The following is a 21,628-nucleotide window of genomic DNA, read 5'->3' as shown; positions in this document are numbered from 1 at the left end:
GTAATTTGGGGAAATTGGCTGGTGATTATCCCACAGTACGATATTGACTCGTGAACTAGCTAGCTAGTCATTTACATTTCAGACTAGACATCGAAAGGTGAAACGGGATTGGCTACTTCTTTGGTCACATGCTACTTTCGCCCAATTAGCTTTCAGAATTTGCTGTTCAGGTGTGTAGTCATTTCTGCTCCTCGGCGAGGAGAGTTGGAGCGAAGCGTCGCTGAATTGGTAAGTCTAGAAGGATGTTTTATTTGGTGTGTTTTTTAACGATGCACATTATATTCAGGTTGATGAAATGATTACCACCGTCCCTATGAAGATGAATTAAGCAACTATATTACCGATTACACTCATTTGGCGTTGTACGAATTACGTCTCGCAATCTAACGTTAGCCTAGCAGCAGCCCTCTTTGTTCAGAACGCTCCCTCAGCTCGAACCACAAGCATGGCAGCACGTCGTAAGGCACCATGCTAGCTACCTAACGTTATGTTATGGAGAAAAAATAAGATACGCGGATAGGAATTGAAAGCAAATGTAGGATTTTGTCCATCGTTATGTATGATTGCCTATGTAGCTATGGCTAGTCAACGTTGGCTACAATGCGAGGACACGACCATCTTGGGCTAGCCACGCCAGCTAACGTTAATCTCATAAAATGTTATCACAATATCATGGCGATCATATAGGGCATTTTATATTTAGCTATCTAGCTATACCAACATAGTTAGCCGTCTAATCGTGGTGTGACTAGTGCAGGGGGAATATTCCAGACTGGCGCACTGAATTAAGGCTTGAAATTAAAATGGCGGCTGGAAGGATTCTATTAGCCAGCACATCCTACCCACCTGCTTACAGCAACACTGACTAGGGTCAGACAGCGTTCCTGTGTAGATAAAGACACTACAGAGCCCGTGCAAAATATTGCTCTATATGCTGAATTGTCGCATTGATCAACTGGTAGTTTTTCAGGAAAACTGTCCTTTTCCTCAGGAAGCATAAACCACAGCAGCCATTTTGGAATATCAGTGTCAGCCAATTGGCTCCTTTGTTGTTCAAGTGACATGCCATTAGATAATGGCTACTGCTAGCTAGCATGAGGACAAACATCCGTTTACTTAAAAATCAAGCAGTCATTCAGTCTTCTTGGTGTAACAGTTTTGATAATGGGACAATTTGGTGTACAACCAGTTATCATCCCAGGATTGAGGTGTGTTTAACCAAGCCATATTTTGTGCAGGCTCCACAGTGTGTAATCTAGACAGGAAGCCTGTCCGACCCTAGTGCCACTGTAAGCAAGCAGGTCAGATCTGCTGGCTAGGCCCTGGGTAGCAAATGGTCATGTAAATGTTCCTGACAAGCCAGAATGTTGAATATAATTACATATAGACTTGTCAGTAGTTTGTCCTTCAGCTGCTTGAAATTTGAGACAAAATATCTACAGGAAAGTACTGTTTACCCAACTTTTTAGATTGAGCAGTAGGTATATGGTTCATTCAGCACCAATGTAAATGTAGTTTTGTATTGGATTATTCGGTTTGCTCTCAACAGGGTTTGCACAAGGTGCCTTAAAGTACTTGAATTTGGTACTCTGAAAAACTACTGGAATACCTTCAAAATCTGAACTTCTCAGGTTGGTACTTGAAAAAGTACTTGAATTAAAATGAGAGAACAGAAAATGCTCATATGTTTATGAAAAACCAAATGGCAGGCAAATTTAGATCTAATCCTGCCTTTTGTGGATAGCAGATTTATTGCTGTCTTTTATTTCAGCTGATGAAACATGGGACCCACAATTGACATGTTGCATTTTTATGTATTTGGTCATTATATATTACCCACTTTTTTCTTACATTTGTTTTTTATAACCACATCACTGGACCCAACCAACCCACACTGTGTAAAGTGCAACAAAAGCATCAGACTGACATTGCGAGCATGGGTGAATCAGCCCTGAAGAGCTATATGAAGGGGGAAAGACAACGCTGCATCCTGCGCTGGCGCCAGTTCTACATTATGACATTTTCCTCTGCAACAACCTCCAGACCTTTGCCGATCGCCTCATTCACAGGCTCCTGCCGCTCACATGCCGTTTTCCTCACACTGCCATCCCGAATAGCGACACTAAAGCTGCCAGTCAGAAGCAAGACACTTTTTCGTAGCTATTAAGTACATGCCCAATAAAAATACAATAGTCATTAAGCTGGAATTGTGTAGTAAATTATGCCAATAGGCATGTCAAACCCTGCTCATCACTACTCAAGTTACATCAGTACTCACTTACCACCATGTATGTAGTGAAACAACACAGTAGAACTTGTAAGGTAGTGATGAATAGTAAGCTGGGGTTTTTTTTCTTCATGTTGTGGCGATATACCGCTATCTGGTGGTGACGAGGAATGATTGCGTAATAGGAACTATTTTCAAATCGATGGTCATTGAAAATAAATATAGGTACTTTTTCAAACACTAAAGTCCATTTTTCATTTGACTGCATCAATATATATTGAACCATGCGTGCCATGATAATCCAACAATATATACGCCGCCATGTTAGAGTATCTTTGTCTTCTCTCATTGAGCAAAACAGGCGCGTGTCATTCAAAGTGACGCTTTATTTCTGCTTTGCTCACACGACGTGCAGAACTTTGGACACCCACCCGTCTTGAACAATGAGACAAAAATACTCTAAGATGGCGCCGTATACATTATTATACCTCTGAGCAAAAATGTATATAGTTTTAATAATGGCGCATTTTCTAAATTCAAATGTTTCTCCTGCAACTAGCGATGGGTTTGGAGAAGACTTTAGTGAATTGGGCAAGTTATCTTAATGTTAGTTGAAAAATTGCTCCTGACATTTTACACTAAGGCGTAACGGCTGTATGGAAGCATTCACATATCGCTGCCGTTACAATGCTAGTTTCCTGAATGGAGGGATTTGACACATCATAGAAATGATCAGTTTGGTTGTGTATCTTGGATGACTTCTCAGCCAGCTTTACTGTCAGACCTGAGCGGCTCAAGCCGTGGGGTACTGCCAGTTTCTAATTGATGTCAACTGCAATGAACCGTTCATAGATTTTAAACTGCAGTGCGCTCATGTGTTAAATACATTTTGACTTTAGGACTGTGCATGTACAGCAGGTCTGTCTGGTAACTGATACCCTTTGCCTCATTTCGAACTGTACACTGACTCTGAAATGTTAATTTCAAAGTCGCGGCTAACTGAAGAACCATGTTTTTTTTTTTAGGTTGTTATTGCTCTCGGGTCATACTGGTATATAGGGGCAGTAGCCCAATTTATCTTCCTTGGTAGAGCTAAGTTTTAGTCACTGACATATCTGGCATCTGCTCCTGCAGAACTGATTCATAATCAAACTGATTGAATCCGTGTTTTGAAAGTGGATGCTGTTGGTTCCCCCAATGATTGTGCTACAGTTGTGTCCTGGCACGGCTACAGCCCTGGTCCAACTTCTCCCATCTTTTATTTTTGGGGGGAAGAATGCGTCCGGTGTCCTGCTCATCATCTGTAAGCCTACAATGATGGAGCTGCCCATTTAAAAAAAAAAAAAAAATCAACAATAGTGATGTCAGATACCTTTTGGCGCTGGGTTTTATACAGTGAGGCTCAAAATAGGATCAACATTTTGGCGTAACCTTGTCCAATAACAATGCTCATTGTGTCCTATTTTTTTCCCCCTCCCCCATTCCGTTCCTACTGAACACAACCCAGGTTTGCTACACTGGGAACGCCTTTCTTACTGCTGTTTCAGCACACTTAGCCTATGGGTAATTCCGTGGTATCAGAATTATGCTGAGACTCCTGTGTAAATTGTTTAAAGCAGTCAATGTGCATAGTTGTTGGTTTGTTAAACTTAAATCAATGGTTTATTTGGTATACATTTTAAAGTGAGAAATTGGAGTCTGTAATTCCGTTAGCATGGAATTTCCCTTGTCATGCAAAGCCACCCTTCACTTTAGGAAGGTGCATCCTTAGGTCTGTTCAAAGAAACCCTATGTTCTGTTACCATTAAATACCATGTTTTTATATTAGCAAAAAAATGACATCTGCTATTCCAGGGGAATCTGGCCTTTTATTGCTTTTCTCATTTTAAGCATGTCCCTTTTGTTCTCAGCAGAACCAAGCAGGAGTGTTGGTGTTCTCTCAGGAAGGACCTGTTCTTGTATCACTGCCATATACACCGGATCGAAGACTCCAAAGCAGCTATGGTACCTCTTTTCTTATACACTAATTTGTAGGAAGGCTATTTTGTGTAAACCGTTTCTATTTGGTAGTGAACATGGAGCGCTTCAATTTTACTAGCCTCACCACTGTAATAATTTGCCTCTACAAACAATCAACTGTATTTGTCTGCCATAATTGATTGAGAAGATTATTTGTACGTTTATTTGTAAGTTAACAAGGACGCGGCATACAAGTGGACCTAAAAAAAAAAATCCATTCCATCAAATGTCCATTGTAAGGGTAATTCATCAAATGTCCATTGTAAGGGTAATTCCCTGGGCATTTGGAACACGTGCACCTGCTTGCATTTGATTGCACTCCTCTAATTGAGCATGACTCTCATCCAGCAGTAGTCCATGGATGCTTATGTAAGGACAGTGAAAGCTGACTAAGTGAAATTACTGTATTTTGAGAATTACAGTGGGGTGAAGGTTATCACAATATGACTTTCTTCCTATCAAAGCCACTTACTGACTACAATTGTGACCTGCTGAAGTCAATTCCTTAAAATAACTCCTCTTTTCCCGTCCAGCCTCCTCCCCTGCGCCACCGCTCCATGCGTATCTTCATGAACGACGACCGCCACGTGATGGCCAAGCACTCCGCTGTGTACCCCACACAGGAGGAGCTGGAGGGCGTGCAGAACATGGTGTCCCACACGGAGCGCGCCCTCAAGGCTGTTTCCGACTGGCTGGACGAGCAGGAAAAGGTGTCCAAGTCTGAGCCGGACGGAATCGAGTCCGATAAAGAAAGGTAAGGGAGTGGGAACCTGTATTCAAAATGGTGCATGGTGTAGAAAATGTCAGTTGCATAGAAATACTTTTTGCACCGTCAAGGCTGGAGTGTTGAAGGCAGCATCACTTTCAGCTTTGAGTTTCAAAAGTAATTGACCTGGGTACCCATGTCTCCTCTGTCAGTGAGCCCAAGGTGTCGGAACAGGCCACACGGTCCCTGCGTGGGGTGATGAGGGTGGGCCTGGTGGCCAAGGGCTTGCTGCTGAAGGGGGACCTGGACCTGGAGCTGGTGCTTCTGTGTAAGGACAAACCCACCATCACCCTGCTGAAGAACGTGGCAGACAACCTGGCTGTGCAACTCAAGGTGAGTCCATTCACCTTCTGGTGTTTTCTGTGTCTTCATATTCAGTTGGCTTTGAAGTTGAAGTTGTTCTTTCGAGAATATACTCTCCTGTATCATTTCAGTTGTGGGGTGATTCATTCATTTGAGAGGAATAGTCACAACTGAATTCAGTAGAAAATAGTTTTTTTTTATGCTTAACCTCTTACATCTAGACGTTCCGCTAGCGGAACACCTGCTCCAATATCCAATGATAGGCGTGGCGCGAATTACAAATTCCAAAAAAATTCCAAAACTACAATTTTTCAAACGTATGACTATTTCACAGCATTTTAAAGACAAGACTCTCCTTTATCTAACCACACTGTCCGATTTCAAAAAGGCTTTACAGCGAAAGCAAAACATTAGATTATGTCAGCAGAGTACCCAGCCAGAAAATAATCAGACACCCATTTTTCAAGCTAGCATATAATAAATATAATAAAATATAATATAATATAATAAAACCACAGCTAAATGCAGCACTAACCTTTGATGATCTTCATCAGATGACACACCTAGGACATTATGTTATACAATACATCCATGTTTTGTTCAATCAAGTTCATATTTATATCAAAAACCAGCTTTTTACATTAGCATGTGACGTTCAGAACTAGCATACCCCCCGCAAACCTCCGGTGAATTTACTAAATTACTCACGATAAACGTTCACAAAAAACATAACAATTATTTTAAGAATTATAGATACAGAACTCCTTTGTGCAATCGAGGTGTCCGATTTTAAAATAGCTTTTCGGTGAAAGCACATTTTGCAATATTCTGAGTAGATAGCCCAGCCATCATGGGTAGCTATTTAGACACCCACCAAGTTTAGCCCTGACCAAAGTCAGATTTACTATTACAGAAGTTTGATTACCTTTGGTGTTCTTCGTCAGAATGCACTCCCAGGACTGCTACTTCAATAACAAATGTTGGTTTGGTTCAAAATAATCCATTGTTATATCCAAATAGCGGCGTTTTGTTCGTGCGTTCTAGACACTATCCGAAGTGTAAATAAGGGTCACGAGCATGGCGCATTTCGTGACAAAAGATTTCTAAATATTCCATTACCGTACTTCGAAGCATGTCAACCGCTGTTTAAAATCATTTTTTATGCCATTTTTCTCGTAAAAAAGCGATAACGCAGATTCCCGGTCGGAATATTTAGGTAAAAAGACAAAAGAAAGCAAAGCATGGGGTCGACTCGGGCACGCGCCTGAGTCTCACAGTACTGTAACCAGCCACTATCCAAACCCGCTACTTTTTTTCAGCCAGAGCCTGCAAAGCCACGATTCAGCTTTTTGCCGCCTTCTGAGAGCCCATGGGAGCCGTAGGAAGTGTCACGTAACAGCAGAGATCCCCTGTAATGGATAGAGATAATCAAGAAGGGCAAGAAATTGTCAGACAGGGCACTTCCTGCATGGAATCTTCTCAGGTTTTGGCCTGCCAAATGAGTTCTGTTATACTCACAGACACCATTCAAACAGTTTTAGAAACTTTGGAGTGTTTTCTATCCAAAGCTAATAATTATATGCATATTCTAGTTTCTGGGCAGGAGTAATAATCAGATTAAATCGGGTACGTTTTTTATCCGGCTGTGAAAATACTGCCCCCTAGCCATAACAGGTTAAGGGTACTTGACTGCTTGGCGGGATAGCCACTACATGGCTATTGCATTAACAATTCCTCCTGTTCTACCTGGCAGACCATCACAGAGGACAAGTATGAGGTCACTCAGGTCATCCGTGAAGCCACCATCGTAATCAAGAGCACCAAGGAGCCTCCCCTGACCCTGACTATCAACATGACGTCCCCCCTGGTCCGCGAGGAGGTGGAGAAACAGGCTGCCGGAGGTAGGCTGCCACACAGGGGCAGACAGTTCACTAGTGCCCCCTTAGGCAGGGAGACTAAACAGGCAGACAGCCAGTCTAGACAGATATTGTTTATTGGGCCTTCAATGGAGCTAGGGGATATGAGGGAACTGTCATGTAATGAAACCATGCTATGTTTATAGCTCTTTACTCTCGTAGTTCCATGTAATGTGATGTACATTTTTGATGGCCCAATACACAGTATAGAAAGGATAGTTACTGACTGAAAAAGGTTTTCTATTCCTTATGGAGTCCAGACATTAACTATATGAAGGCTTACTGAGAATAACAAAAAAACAAACACCACTTTGTTTGCATGTTTTATACTGAACACTGATGAACGGTTTGCATTGCAGCAAAAATGAGTTGCAAAGTGTTGTCAAGTGTTGTGGTTACTAGACCCAGCAGTGGGCTATTGACTGATGTTCATCAGCAGGGAGGACACGGGTTACAGATAACGCCAGGGGCTCTTTGACTCTGCATGGCTGAATGTCACTTCTCCCAGTCACAGTCAAAATCAGGGGACAACTGTGATCGCAGTCTTTTGTAAATCCAATCCATGGGGGTTTGTCCGAAGCAGAGGGAGTCATAAGTTAAATAATAAATGCAAGAAATACTACAGTGCCCTCTGTAATTATTGGCACAGTGAAGCATTTTTTTTGGGGGGCTCTAATTATTTGAAGAAGTTGGATGCACAAATATCATACCACCTCAAAAATACTAACCTCCCCTGTTATTGTAATTGGGAGAGGTTTGCATGTCTTGGGGATATATTTGTGCATCTAACTTTCTCACTCATCATTCACTATTCATTCAGTATTGTCCATAATCATGGTAGCATCCACATTAATGTAGAAGTGTTTAGAAATGTATTCTTATTTATAATAAAGGTTACTCCGAAACGACACGATACATTATTTACTATAAATTTCTATTGAGCACAAAATAATCTGAAACAGAAAATGCATCCAACATGCCAAGTCACAAGCTTTATGTAGTCATTGTGTGCTATGAATATGGGACCAAATACAAAACTTTGTATTTGTACTAAAAGTGCTGTAATTTCTAAACGGTCCACCCGGTATAGATACCCTCAAAGACAAGCTGACAGTCTGCACTTTAACCTCGTAGTCGTTGTTGGATTTCAAATCCAAACGTTTGGAGTACAGAGCCAAAAGAAGACAAAATGCTTCACTTTCCCAATTAGAGGGCACTGTATATTATGGGAAAGGGTACTAGTCGGCGGCGGCCCATGTTCCCCTCAGACGTTCTTAACAGGAAGTTGGATGTACCCACCAGGCATCAACCTAGCCTTATCTATAACTGTGTCAACATTGAAGCCCAGTTTGGCTCTTGAAGGCCATCAGTTTTGCTGCAGTGTGGACTTGTTTTGATAATTTTGTGCATCTGATTCTCTCTGTCAAGCCTTCTAGTTTGTCAATTTTTAGGGACGCTGGACCTTTGACCAACTGGACGCTCTCTGTCTCGGAAGGGGCTAAGCAGTACACCCAGTATAGGGGTGAAGGGGAGGGGCTCTACCTCTCATTGTTATAGCAAAGCACTCAGACTTCATAACTGGGCTGAGGCATACGAGTTGACATTGAGTTAACATAATGGAGACAACCTCCCTTTTGATAATTCACTTCCACTGTAATCTTACATCATACACATTTTTCTCCATATAGGCCTACTGGGAGTGATCTTAAGAAATCACCCACTAAACAGCAGTTTCTGAAGTGGGTTGAAGTTACATATCTTTAGTGTAATTGCAGTTTCACTGAGAGGTTCAGACCATTATGTTCTCCAGGTGGGGGGGTCCCCCTCCCCTTCCCTGTCCTGCCTGTGGTTTGGGAAAGCTGCCTACTCCCCCTGGCCGTGTGACAGAACCCCCCTTGGTCAAACTGTACCTTGTCTTCTTATTCCACCCGCCAATAGAAACGCTATCAGTCAACGATCCCCCGGATGTTCTGGACAGGCAGAAATGCCTTACTGCCTTGGCGTCTCTTCGCCACGCCAAGTGGTTCCAGGTTTGCATCTTGTCTTTATTTGTCTTAAAGTAGTTGAGTTTTTTTCTACATTTGACGCAGTTTCTTTCTTTGGTCGTTTTTTTTTTCCTGTGTTTTTATTTTTAAATGTCCTTTCGAAGTGAATCTATCACCTGTAGTAGACTTCTTACTGTGGTTTTATAGCGTTTCCAAGGAAACCTTTGTCATTACCTTGTAGAGATGCTCTGCTGACTTAACAGGTTTGATTGCAGTGTCATTGAAAATGTTCAATGCTGCTTTTAGAAAGGATGTTCAGCAATCCCCTCAAAGCAACCAGTCTTAAACCACTGCTTAATTTTGATCAGAGATGTGGAACTAACTTGCTACACTCGGGTGCAATATTTCTCAAATATTATCAATCTATCAATCGACAACCCTTTTCTGTACCATCATTGTGTTGAGGTTGATTCCTCGTTGTGGACTATGTTGATTCTTAGTCATCATAGTGAACTGTCATCTCTCGCTCTTAACTGTAAGCGCTCCATTTCTGCAGCCTGTTCTTGTAGAGTGTGTAGGCTCCAATCCCCCATGCTCTGGCTGTTTCAGCTTTCTGTGTGCCACAAAAAAAGGAATATTGCACCTTAGTTAGAAATGTACATTCACTAGTCCGTCTTCTGGGGCCTCATTTATAAACCTTGCTTACACACAAAATATGCTCCAAACCATGTGTGCACCAAAGTTGGCATTAATTAAAAGTACTCTCCTCCCGTGAACTTCAGACCATGCACCAGCACAGTTTATAGTGGTTGAAGTATTACATTGCAAGGTGAAAGTGGTAGCCTTGGGGAATATGACTCTTACTCATAACAAACAGGTGGCCTAGCTTAAAGATAATGCCAAAATCTACCATTAGTGAGAAGAGCAAAACGTTTTTATTTTCTTTGCATTCTAAAATAAAATCCTATTTCACTTACATGATCATTGCAGAATAAATTCTTCACCTTTTCTGACTGGTGATTTCATAGGCTACTTGTGAAATGGTCTATAGGCCTACAACAAGTTAGTATTGGCTACCGTTTTTCCCATCGCTCATTTCCTTTCACTTAAGTCACAGTAGTAAATAGATAAGTTATTTCAAGTATTTTGCTCTGTGATCCATTCCAAAACGCCGTTTAACAGTAGAACAGACTGCTCACCTTTTCATTGACGTTTGTAGGCTAGGCCTACGTCTGAATACTGTAATGTCAAATTTCTCCAGTAGACAATATTTCATTTAGAAGCATAATACATGCATCATAACCGTTGCATAATACATTCCTCAACATTTCTGGCCATGTTAAGACAGTTGAGTTCATATTCCTGAAGTAGCCATATAACAAATTACCATGTCACATCTCATTTAATGGGGCCAATTAGATGGGCTATTTATAATGTCATGTTTTTAGTCTATGCATCCAACAGGAGAATTTAACAGGTGAACAGACAGTTGATCTATTGAAGTGTGTAGGCCTACGGTCGTTCATTTTTTTTTAGGTATTGTAGGTATTGTTTCAGAACTTGTGGACATTGCTACATATTTAGGTTTGTGGGGAGAAAGTCGATACAAAACATTGCATTCAACGATCTGTTTACAGGTCCACAACAATTTGCAATTGATTTTGTCTTTCAGAAAGTCAGATACAGCAAATGTCACTGCAAAAGAAAACATTATGCCAACACAAGACATTTGATCAAGTTCGCTATTGCTATTTAGATACTGTCTTTGCCTAGTTCCAATGCTAGTATACAGCAAATAAGGGCATTATTGTCACCATAAAATGTGAAATATGGGCATTTTTCAGGTGGACTTATCCTACTCGTTAACGCGCACACTATAACATTTTTATCACGGTCTGATTTCTAATGGGGAAAATGCATATGTTTGATATGCACAAAGTTTGTATAAATCTCTTTTTTGTCCGTGCGCAGTCTTTTCAGAAATGGCGCAAATATTTACTGTTAAATTCACGCAATGGTTATAAATGAGGCCCCTGGTATTCCCCATACAATAACCTTTAGAGCTACTGTAAGGTATCACCACTCATTAAACTAAGCACATTATAAATACTGTCATTGTCCTACATTTTTCCATGTCAGCATTTGGCTTTACATTGACTCCCCTTCGCCCTCTAATCATTTAAGAGAATCACAAGTTGACACATTTGATACGGAGCAGCAAGAAGCACAATTAATCAACAATCACCACTCTGTCATACCTATTACAGTACCACTGATCAAATCTGCTGTTTACTTCACACAAATGGAGTTGTCTATTAAAATTCAATAACCACATCTGCAGACAGAACAAATAAATATTTCCCATGCTGTACCACAATAATGACAAAGCAGAGCCGTTAGTCTGTGTGGCTTTCTGATGTAGCTGCTGCTTTGTGTTTTTGTGGGTTCTTGTTTGACTAAGGCTCCCTCTCCCTCCTCCCCCTCCCTGCTTGTGTCTCCAGGCCAGGGCCAATGGGCTGAGGTCCTGCGTCATCGTCATCCGCATCCTAAGGGACCTGTGCTCCCGCGTCCCCACTTGGGCCCCACTGCATGGATGGGTGAGTCACCAGCAGCACTTTCTGCCAGCTGGTTCTTTGAACACCTCCTGACATTTGGTTTGAGAAATGTTTTTCTAATTACAGTGGTCAGGTTTGATGTGCAAGATGGGAATTTATTTAACCTCTCTGGGATATGTGGAACGCTAGTCCTTTGTCTTCAGAAATGAAAAGGAACTCAGCTCGCTCTCACGGCCGGGCGCCAGACTGAGCTCATGCCATTTTTCCAGACACCTGATTCCAATAGCTCTTATTCTCTCCCCATTCACAGTAGAAGCCTGAAACAACGTTCTAAAGAATGTTGACATCTAGCGGAAGCCTTAGGAAGTGCAATATGACCCCACAGACACTGTATATTGGATAGGCAATCACTTGAAAAACTACGAACCTCAGATTTCCCACTTCCTGGTTGGATTTTTCTCAGGTTTTTGCCAGCCATATGAGTTCTGTTATACTCACAGACATCATTCAAACAGTTTTAGAAACTTCAGTGTTTTCTATCCAAATCTACTAATAATATGCATATCCTAGCTTCTGGGCCTGAGTAGCAGGCAGTTTACTCTGGGCACCTTATTCATCCAAGCTACTCAATACTGCCCCCAGATCTCAAAGAAGTTAAGGGGCTTAGTACATCAAACTGCAACAATTTCTTATTTACAGGCTTTTTATCCAATTTGCCAAACGTGGACAAAATACAAACATTAACATTTCTTCCCTTCACCACTTCTAGCCAATAGAGCTGCTGTGTGAGAAGGCAATTGGCACAGGTAACCGGCCAATGGGGGCAGGAGAGGCTCTGCGAAGAGTTCTGGAGTGTCTGGCTTCTGGAATCCTCATGGCTGGTGAGTAGTCTCAAAAAGCAGAGAGGACATGTCCTCCCACCTCTGCTTAATATAGTAGTAATTCCACATCACAAGCCAAAATATGTCATAATTTGCCTGTTTGTTTTTAGATGGTGCTGGAATCTGTGATCCATGTGAGAAGGAGCTGACGGATGCTATTGGCCACCTGGACCTCCAACAGAGGGAGGACCTCACACAGAGTGCCCAGGTGAGTCACATCTACACCCACAGGGCCTCCCGAGTGGTGCAGTGGTCTAAGGCACTGCATCGCAGTTGCTAGCTGTGCCCCTAGAGATCCTGGTTCGAGTCCAGGCTCTGTCGTAGCCGGATGCGACCGGGAGACCCAGAGGCGCACAATTGGCCCAGCGTCGCTCGGGTTAGGGGAGGGTTTGGCCGGCAGGGATGTCCTTGTCCCATCGCACTTTAGCGACTCCTGTGGCGGGCCGGGCACGCACATGCACATCGCCAGCCGCATGCACATCGCCAGGTGTACGGTGTTTCCTCCGACACATTGGTGTGGCTGGCTTCGGGGTTAAGCAGGCATGGTGTCGAGAAGCAGTGCAGCTTGGTTGGGTCGTGTTTCGGAGGACGAGTCCGTCCGGGAGTTGAGACAAGATTAACTACCAATTGGATACCACGAAATTGGGGAGGAAAAGGGGGTAAAAGTATTTATTTTTTTAATCTACACCCACGACAGGGTGTGATTATGGTGGCTGTAGTGAATTGAAAAAATCACCACCTGTTTGTTTTCAGCATGCCTTAAGGCTGTCTGCCTTCGGACAGCTTCACAAAGTGCTAGGGATGGACCCCCTTCCCTCCAAAATGCCCCGGAAACCCAGGAGCGAGACCCCCATTGACTATACAGGTAAGCCAAGCAGCAGACGTGTGCATACAACTTAGTATCCATATTTTGGAAAGGCTCAGCAGTTCCTGTGTTTTTGTTGCAGTCCAAATCCCCCCCAGTACAACCTACGCCCCACCAATGAAGAGGCCTATCGAGGAGGAGGAAGGAGGGGAGGACAAAAGTCCAAACAAGAAAAAAAAGAAGCTGCAAAAGAAATGTAGGTGTTGGTTAGTTCTTCCTGTTCAGCACAGTTCTTCAGTGTTAGCATGCAAATTCAGCTACTCTTTTTAATTTCCCCCTTGGCTGGATCAAAACAATTTATTAAGTGCCAATGTTTTTAATTGTGATCTTCGCTAGCCCCAGATGAGAAGTCGGAGCCTCCCCAGGCCATGAATGCTCTGATGAGGCTGAACCAGCTGAAGCCTGGCCTGCAGTATAAACTCCTCTCCCAAACTGGCCCGGTGCACGTACCAGTCTTCACCATGGCTGTGGAGGTGGACGGCAAGAGCTTTGAAGCCTCAGGCCCATCCAAACGCACTGCCAAGCTTCACGTTGCTGTCAAGGTGAGTGGGTGTATGCGGTAAATGGTGTAGATGTTCTAAGCATTTGGTGTGTTGTCATGAAATCAGAAGATTGTAACTATTGTCTGCTGCGCTTCACATTTTCCTTTCTAATCTTCTGCCTGGCCCAATCATAGGTCCTCCAGGACATGGGCCTACCCACAGGTGTGGAGCTGAAGACTGCTGAGCCAGTGACGACTGAGGTGGCAACGGCCATTGTGGAGGAGGTGAAACCCTGCATCACTCCCATTGCGATGGACACCGCAGCCACAGGGGAGGACAGCGTGGAGGCCACAGACGGTGCAGAGGTATGGGTCCTCTGAGTAGAACTCAAAACAATATTTTTGGACACTAGGCTCAGTTTTGACTCCAGTTTCTTGTATTGGTCTTGTTTACAGAGAAATGTCTGTCTCTCTTTGTCTTAGAGTGCTCGTCAACAGGGACCAATCCTGACCAAACATGGGAAGAACCCTGTGATGGAGCTAAACGAGAAGCGGCGTGGCCTCAAGTATGAGCTCATCTCAGAGACCGGAGGCAGCCACGACAAACGCTTCGTCATGGAGGTTAGTGTCTCAGGAGTGGAAGAAGTGCCCATCCACCCTGCAACCAGACTGATGCCTTTAGGATCGAACAGTAGATATCCAGCTGCTTCGATGATTGGAGAAGTTTACTTTATTTTTACCAAGTCTCAATTTCATGTCAATTTTAGAGGTGTCTTTTTTGTTGTTGATTTGGCTTGGTTTTGAGTATTTACCTCTGCATCACTTTACTGAGAGCTTTGTCCTTTCTAACATTACATTTGGGTGTTTTTGGAGCTTTGTTCATGTTTATCTGTGGCTCCCAAACTGCAGAACGAGCAACAAGGAAGTATATTGGTGAGGGACATTTCTCAAAACAGAGTCTGGACACTTCTTCTATAGCAACATACAATTTAAATCTCAAATTTGGTTCAAATAAAGTGAACTGTGTCCTTTTAAACATTGCCAATAACAACATGAGCTTGGCTTTGACACAAATTCTTGGTCCTATGCTTTCTCCTGTTCTTGCCTGAGTCTATGTATTGACCTGTCTTTCCCCCTGTTCCAGGTGGAGATAGATGAACAGAAGTTCCAAGGGACTGGCTCCAATAAGAAGGTGGCCAAGGCCTATGCTGCCTTGGCAGCCCTGGACAAACTCTTCCCTGAGGGCTCTGTGACTGAGGCAGCCAAGAAGAAGAAACTCCCAATGGTAAGATTCCCTCTGCCTTACTGTATATCTTTGCTTGCTATTGTTTGTAAAATATATTAACTGAGTAATGATGGTTGCTGCTGACCTGTCTGTGAATTTAGTCCTCTCGTGTTTTCTCCAACAGCATGGGTTTGGCATGATGGGTGACCCGACTGGTGACCCGGCAGCCACTCCCAGGGGCAGAGGTAGAGGGCGTGGCAGGGGGAGGGGCCGAGGGTTCAATAATGGTGGCAGCTATGGTCAAGGTAAAACAGAGCTATGTGCTACCTACAGTGCCCTCAAAGTATTCACACCCCTTTACTTTCTCCACGTTTTGTTACAGCCTGAATTTAAAATTGATTAAATGTATATTTTGTCACTGGCCAACACACATTACCCCAGTGTAAAACATTTTCAATGGCTACCCCATCTCTGTACCCCGCACATGCAATTATTTGTTAGGTTCCTGAGTCGAGCAGTGAATTTCAAACACAGATTCAACCACAAAGACCAGGGAGGTTTTCCAATGCCTCGCAAAGACACTGAATATCTCTTTGTGCATGGTGAAGTTGTTAATTACAGTTGGGATGGTATATCAATACACCCAGTCACTCCAAAGATACAGGCGTCCTTCCCAACTCAGTTGCCAGAGAGGAGGGAAACCGCTCAGGGATTTCACAGAGGCCAATGGTAACTTTAAAACAGGTACAGAGTTTAATGGCTGTGATAGGAGTAACTGAGGATGGATCAACATTGTAGTTACTCCACAACACTAACCTAATTGACATTGAAAAGGAAGCCTGTACAGAGTAAAAAATATTCCAAAACATGCATCTTGTTTGCAACAAGGCACTAAACTAATACAGCAAAAAAATGTGGCAAAGCAATTAATGTTTTGTCCTGAGTACAGTGTGTTATGTTTGGGGCAAATCCAATACAGAGTAACACTCCATATTTTCAAGCATAGTGGTGGCTGCATCATGTTATGGATATTCTTGTAATCTTTAAGGACTGGGTTTTTCAGGATAAAAAATAAACTGAGTGGAGCTAAGCACAGACGACAACCTGGTTGGCTTCTTTCCGTCAGACAGTGGGAGACGATAGCAGGACAAAAACCTAACACACAAGGCCAGCTATACACAGGAGTTACTTATCAAGAAGACATTGAATGTTCCGGAGTTGCCTAGTTACAGATTTGACTTAAACCAGCTTGTAAATCTTTGGCAAGATTTGAAAATTGCTGTCTAGCAATGACCAACAACAAACGTGACAGAGCTTGAATAATTAAAAAAAGAAAAAATGTGCAAATATTGTACAATCCAGGTGTGTAAAGCTCTTAGACTTACCCAGAAAGACTCTCAGCTGTAATCTCTGCCAAAGGTGATTCTAACATGTATTGACCCAGGGGTGTGAATATTTATGTAAATTAGTGTGTGTATATATATCTTTTTTTTGTGGGGGGGGGGGGGGGGGGGGGGGGGGTGATTGTGTGTAGACTGTCAGGTCAGAAAAACAAATCAATTTTTAATTCAGGCTCTAATACAATAAAATGTGGAATAAGTCATGGGGTATGAGTTCTTTCTGAAGGCACTACATGCAATTATTTTGTATTCTGTCCCTGAATTGACTTGATGCTGTAAATACTGTTCAACATTAAATGGTAGGCAACATCTCACGTCAGCTGAGAAATGTAATGGTTGGTTTGCTTAACTCCTCAGGTGGCTATGGAAGTTATGGATATGGGAACAATGGAAACTCTGGAGGCTATAGTGAGTATTGATTTTCCCTTACCCTCATCTTCCAATACCTTGAATAGTCTTGACTCCTAGTCTGGTTTTTATTTGATATGTCCACCTTTATCATGAGGACACTACAAGAGGGGTTCTCACTCTACTCGCGTTGTAAGATAAGCAGAAGTTCAGTGTGGTTTGATCAGAGCACAACATGCTCAGCCATCTTGGTGGAGAGTTAGTGGCATACATCTGGAGGTTTCCAACAATACAAGACCTGGAAAAGTTATAAAAAAATCTATAATCAAAGTATCTTTTTGTTTTGGAGAGTATGCCATTGAATGTCATCTAAACAAACTACCAAAGAAGGAACCTGAGTGCTCTTATTCCTGGTTCGATTATGATTTTACATTTCTCTGCTTTGTTAAGCCACAGGACTCAATCTATATCACTTTGACCCCCCCCCCCCCCCATATGAGAGACCCCCCTCCTACCAGCAGCCTGTTCTGAGGAAACACCTTCTTGAGCGTGACAGGAGCAGAGAAATCTAAAAGTCCCAACAAACAAAAAAAGCTGTTTGAAAACAATTTGACCAAGTCATTGACACATGCCACTTTTTATGGCAAAAAACAAACCAATCTAATTCAATTTTTCCTTCTCTGCTCTGTCTCATTCTTTAGGTGACTTTGTCTCAGACTGCTATGGCTACCACGAGTTTGCTACATAGATCATCCCAATCTTTTTAAATCAAAACAAAATGTAGAGAAAGAGGAGCAAACTATAGTGTTCCCGCAACATGAACTCCAATCACTCCCCCGGGGGAAATAAACTGTCCCTTTGCTTACCCGCTACGACTCATGTCCCAACGCCTAGAGAGATGGGAGGCCAGTGAGTGCATGTTGCCTTTGGTCACCTTCCATACCCTCTGCCAACCCTGGGACGTACCTGGACACCTGGATATGCCAAAAGCCACAGGCACACTTTCCCAATAGACTGCCTTCCTTAGTGGAATTGAGACCAGAGCATTATGGTTGGCTGATGGATAATGGCCCGCTGTGATGACATGCATATTGGAGTGGGTCAGACTGGGGAGATTGATCCCATTGTGGCCATCTGTCTTGAATGTCTACACACAAGTTATATTTCTTATGATGTGAATGGTCTTATTTCATTTTGTTGTCTGAACATGTATTATCAATCACTTCATTGTCAACGGTTTTTTATTTGATTTAGCATTTTGTTATGGGATCATAAGGCTGCTTTGAATATTTGCAGTTTTTTTATTAAAATGTCAGAATTGCTCAATTGTGGCTATTGATGCATGATGGAGGTTACATGCTAGTCTTACTTTGAAAATGACAATGTTCACAATGCCCCTCATTTACCTCACACGTGAGGCACCTTTAGGCATCAAAGAACCACAGCGCTGTTGATACTTGCACAAGACTTATTTTGACATTCTGCATTATGATTGTGAAGTAAAAATAGTCTTGTATGTTTTTAAAAAATAAATGTGATATCCCATACAATGTGGTACTACAATTTTAGTGAAACGCTTCACTTTCTTGAAAATGAAATGTATTAATCTTCACAAGCATGGGTGTGACAGCAGTAGAACTCTCTACAAAACCCTCTCTTAATCTAATGCCTCTTTCTTTTAGATTATTACAATAGTGGAGCAAATGGTGGAGCTGCGGCTGCTGGCACTGTTACTGAAGTCCCTGCGGCCAGCACTACAGGCGTGGCAGCTACAGGAACCTACGGTTCATACTACCAGAATGATGGAGGCTACTCCAGCCCTTCTCCAGCTCCCAAAGCCCCTGTCAAAAAGGAGGCCAAGTCAACCTTCCCTGGACCGCCAGGAGTTGGTGGGGGGGCCCAAGGGGCCTACCAGACCACCCCTGGCCAGAGTGCCTATAACCAGTATGGCCAGGGCTATGGGCAAGGCAATAAGACCTTCAATCAAAACCAGGCAGGAGCAGGAGTTTATCCTTACAGCACTGCCTACCCCAGCCAGGTGACGGGCAGCGCTGTTGCCAGCCAAGACTACAGTTATGAAGGTAAGATGGATTCTCGGCAAAGGGGATCACAAGTACACCGTAACCTAAGCAGTTTTATTGAGACTTTCACTAATCAACTTCCTCTTTTCCATAGGTTACGGAAATCAGTCAAATTACAACGCACAGGCAGGAGCCAACCAGAGCTATGGTGCAAATCCAGCTCCATACCACAACCCAGTAGGATACGGCAGGGGAGACCCCACCATGAACTACCAGTACAGATAGACTGAATCCGCCCTCGGCATAGCCCCACAGTACCACCCCACAACCCTGTCACAAACGTTCTCCAAAGAAGCGATGGTGGCTGTCCTGTGATCCATGGTTTATCCATGTCTACGTGCATTTGGTTATTTTTTTAACTTTAAAGTAATAAACTGGACTTATTAGTTGGCAGCTCCCCACAGCTGAATCAAATGGTCTATTTCATCAGTTTGGTCAGTGTTCAAGTTTGTATTTTATTTGTATGCACTCCACCAATTTCCCCACCACTACCACCCAAAAAGAGGGAATGACACATCACTTTTTCTTTTTTTTTTACCCCCAGCTATGATTTTATTTCTGTCCATACACAGTTAACTATGTTGACCAGTTGTTTTTGGCTGAGGATTTGTTAAAATTTTCATTTTACAATACAATGGGCCTGGAGAACTGCTTGCTTGTTGAAGTATTTTCTTGTAATTTTAGACATTTATTTTTCAATGTTTTAGTTGACGTATTTCTGTAGTTTTAATTTTAACAAATAAGTTTGGATATTATTAGGAAGACATTTTAAATGTCAATCACATTTCTGGTCAAAGTAGATTTGGTGGTTGGGATTATTTTATTTTTTCTCAGAACTGTGTATAAGAAACTGTGGTGTTTGTATCAATAAAGGACTTTTATTTTGGAGGAAAGCAAATTGTGTGTCGACCAAGCATTTCACTTCATGAAAGAGGCTCTCTACTAACCTTACGTTCCCTCCCAGATATCAGAAAATACATTTTGAAGTCAACATTGTGCAATGAAATGTTACATTTGTCCTTTTGGAGACTCTCCTATCCAGAGTGACTTAGTACATTCATCTTAAAATGGCTAGGTGGGACAACCACATCTGTCATACATTTTTCCTCAAGGTAGCTGTCAGCAAAATGAGTTACCTGTCCATAATTATAATCAGTAACAACTTTTGGATTACCCAAACTCAGTAATTTATTCTGATTACATTCAGTACTTTACCATAAAAGGCATTGGAAGACAAATGTATGTTACCAATTGAACCACATCTATTGTAGGATAAATCAATGTTAGTTTACTTATTATTATTTTTTTTTAATCTTTATTTTAACAGGGAAAACAGACTGAGACCTGGATCTCTTTTATGGCTGTGCCCTGTGTAAACATGTTGACATGTACAGTTTTAGGCATACAGACAAGAACATTTCAAACATGCAAAACAAAGACACAATTCAACAGAAACAATCACAGACAACATCATATTGATCCTCCATAACATTTTTAAAATGGGCAAGGGACACCAGAGTGTCTAACTTAAGTTGGATCTGCAGTTTGTTCCATAAATAAGGCGCAAAGGAACTAAAGGCAGTCCTACCCAACTCTGTGGAGACCGCAGGAGTCTAATGTAATCCACATCTGTGATCTGGTTTTCAAATTTGTATGTCTAGTGGAAATTAATGATGATATATATGGAGGTAGTTTTAAAAGAAGCGCTTTATAAATAAACAAGAGAGCATGTTGCTCTCGCCTCACAGATAGAGAGGCCCAACCCACATGTTGATATAGGATACAGTGATGAGTTTTGTAACTATCACCCGTGATAAACCTGAGTGCACAATGGTAAATAGCATCCAGTGGTTTTAATGTGTTTGCCGATGCATGCATATAGATAATATCACCATAATCTAAAACGGACATAAAAGTAGCCTGCACAATTTGTTTTCTATTTACAAAGGACAGACAAACCCTGTTTCTGTAAAGGAACCCTATCTTGAATTTGAGGTTTTTTCCCAATTCAGTAACATGTTTTTTAAAAGAAAGCCTATCATCTAACCATACCCCTAAATATTTATATGCAGAGACCTGTTTGATTTGAGTACCATCCAAGCTAGTGATTACAAAAGTGTTTCTAACTGAGAGTTTAGACCTAGAAAAAAACATGACATTTGTTTTCTTAGCATTTAAAACAAGTTTAAGCTGTAAAAGAGACCCCTGTAGTATCCTAAAATCAGACTCCAACTGCATTAAAGCTTGGTCCGCTGTTGGAGCAATAGAGTATATCACTGTGTCATCTGCATATAAATGGAATTTACAATATTTGACATCATCACCAATGTTGTTTATATAAAGTGAGAACAATAGTGGGCCAATTATTGAACCCTGAGGCACCCCTTTAAGTAACTGTAAGGAGTCAGACTTGACCCCGTCGACCATGACGGCCTGAGTTCTATCTTTAAGATAGTCATAAAACCATCGGCAGGCATCAGTGCCCACTCCTATAGATGACAGCTTACTCAAAAGGATAGCATGGTCTACAGTGTCAAAAGCTTTTGACAAATCTACAAACAACGCAGCACAGTGCT

General features: G+C 42.2%; 1 protein-coding gene across 4 annotated transcripts; it reads left to right on the top strand.

The window, feature by feature from the left end:
• The first annotated feature begins 93 nt into the window (after window positions 1-93).
• LOC106601349 (interleukin enhancer-binding factor 3 homolog) lies at window positions 94-19,950 on the top strand. Of its 4 annotated transcripts, none has more exons than XM_014193499.3 (19): window positions 94-228; window positions 4,141-4,231; window positions 4,780-5,000; window positions 5,165-5,345; window positions 7,069-7,216; window positions 9,170-9,261; window positions 11,718-11,813; window positions 12,541-12,652; window positions 12,763-12,860; window positions 13,406-13,517; window positions 13,600-13,713; window positions 13,854-14,059; window positions 14,194-14,364; window positions 14,482-14,619; window positions 15,143-15,283; window positions 15,408-15,528; window positions 16,981-17,031; window positions 18,654-19,052; window positions 19,147-19,950. In XM_014193499.3, the coding sequence occupies exons 2-19, from the start codon at window positions 4,229-4,231 to the stop codon at window positions 19,275-19,277; spliced, it is 2,535 nt and encodes an 844-aa protein (XP_014048974.1). In that variant the 5' UTR covers window positions 94-228; window positions 4,141-4,228; the 3' UTR covers window positions 19,278-19,950. The 4 variants fall into 4 exon arrangements, with proteins under 4 accessions (XP_014048974.1, XP_014048976.1, XP_014048973.1 ...); XM_014193498.3 differs by having other exon boundaries at window positions 105-228; window positions 4,138-4,231; XM_014193501.3 differs by lacking the exons at window positions 18,654-19,052; window positions 19,147-19,950 and adding an exon at window positions 17,673-18,534.
• Window positions 19,951-21,628: the final 1,678 nt, after the last annotated feature.

The sequence above is a fragment of the Salmo salar genome, chromosome 03 (genome assembly GCF_965601325.2).
Source record: "Salmo salar chromosome 03, fSalSal1, whole genome shotgun sequence".
In the NCBI taxonomy this organism is placed as follows: Eukaryota; Metazoa; Chordata; class Actinopteri; order Salmoniformes; family Salmonidae; genus Salmo; species Salmo salar.
This window is presented reverse-complemented; position numbering and strand designations above follow the sequence as displayed.

Coding starts and splice junctions, on each gene's coding strand:
- LOC106601349 (XM_014193499.3), top strand. Junction 14,620..15,142: donor ACAAACGCTTCGTCATGGAG/GTTAGTGTCTCA, acceptor CCCCTGTTCCAG/GTGGAGATAGATGAACAGAA. Junction 19,053..19,146: donor CCAAGACTACAGTTATGAAG/GTAAGATGGATT, acceptor TCTTTTCCATAG/GTTACGGAAATCAGTCAAAT.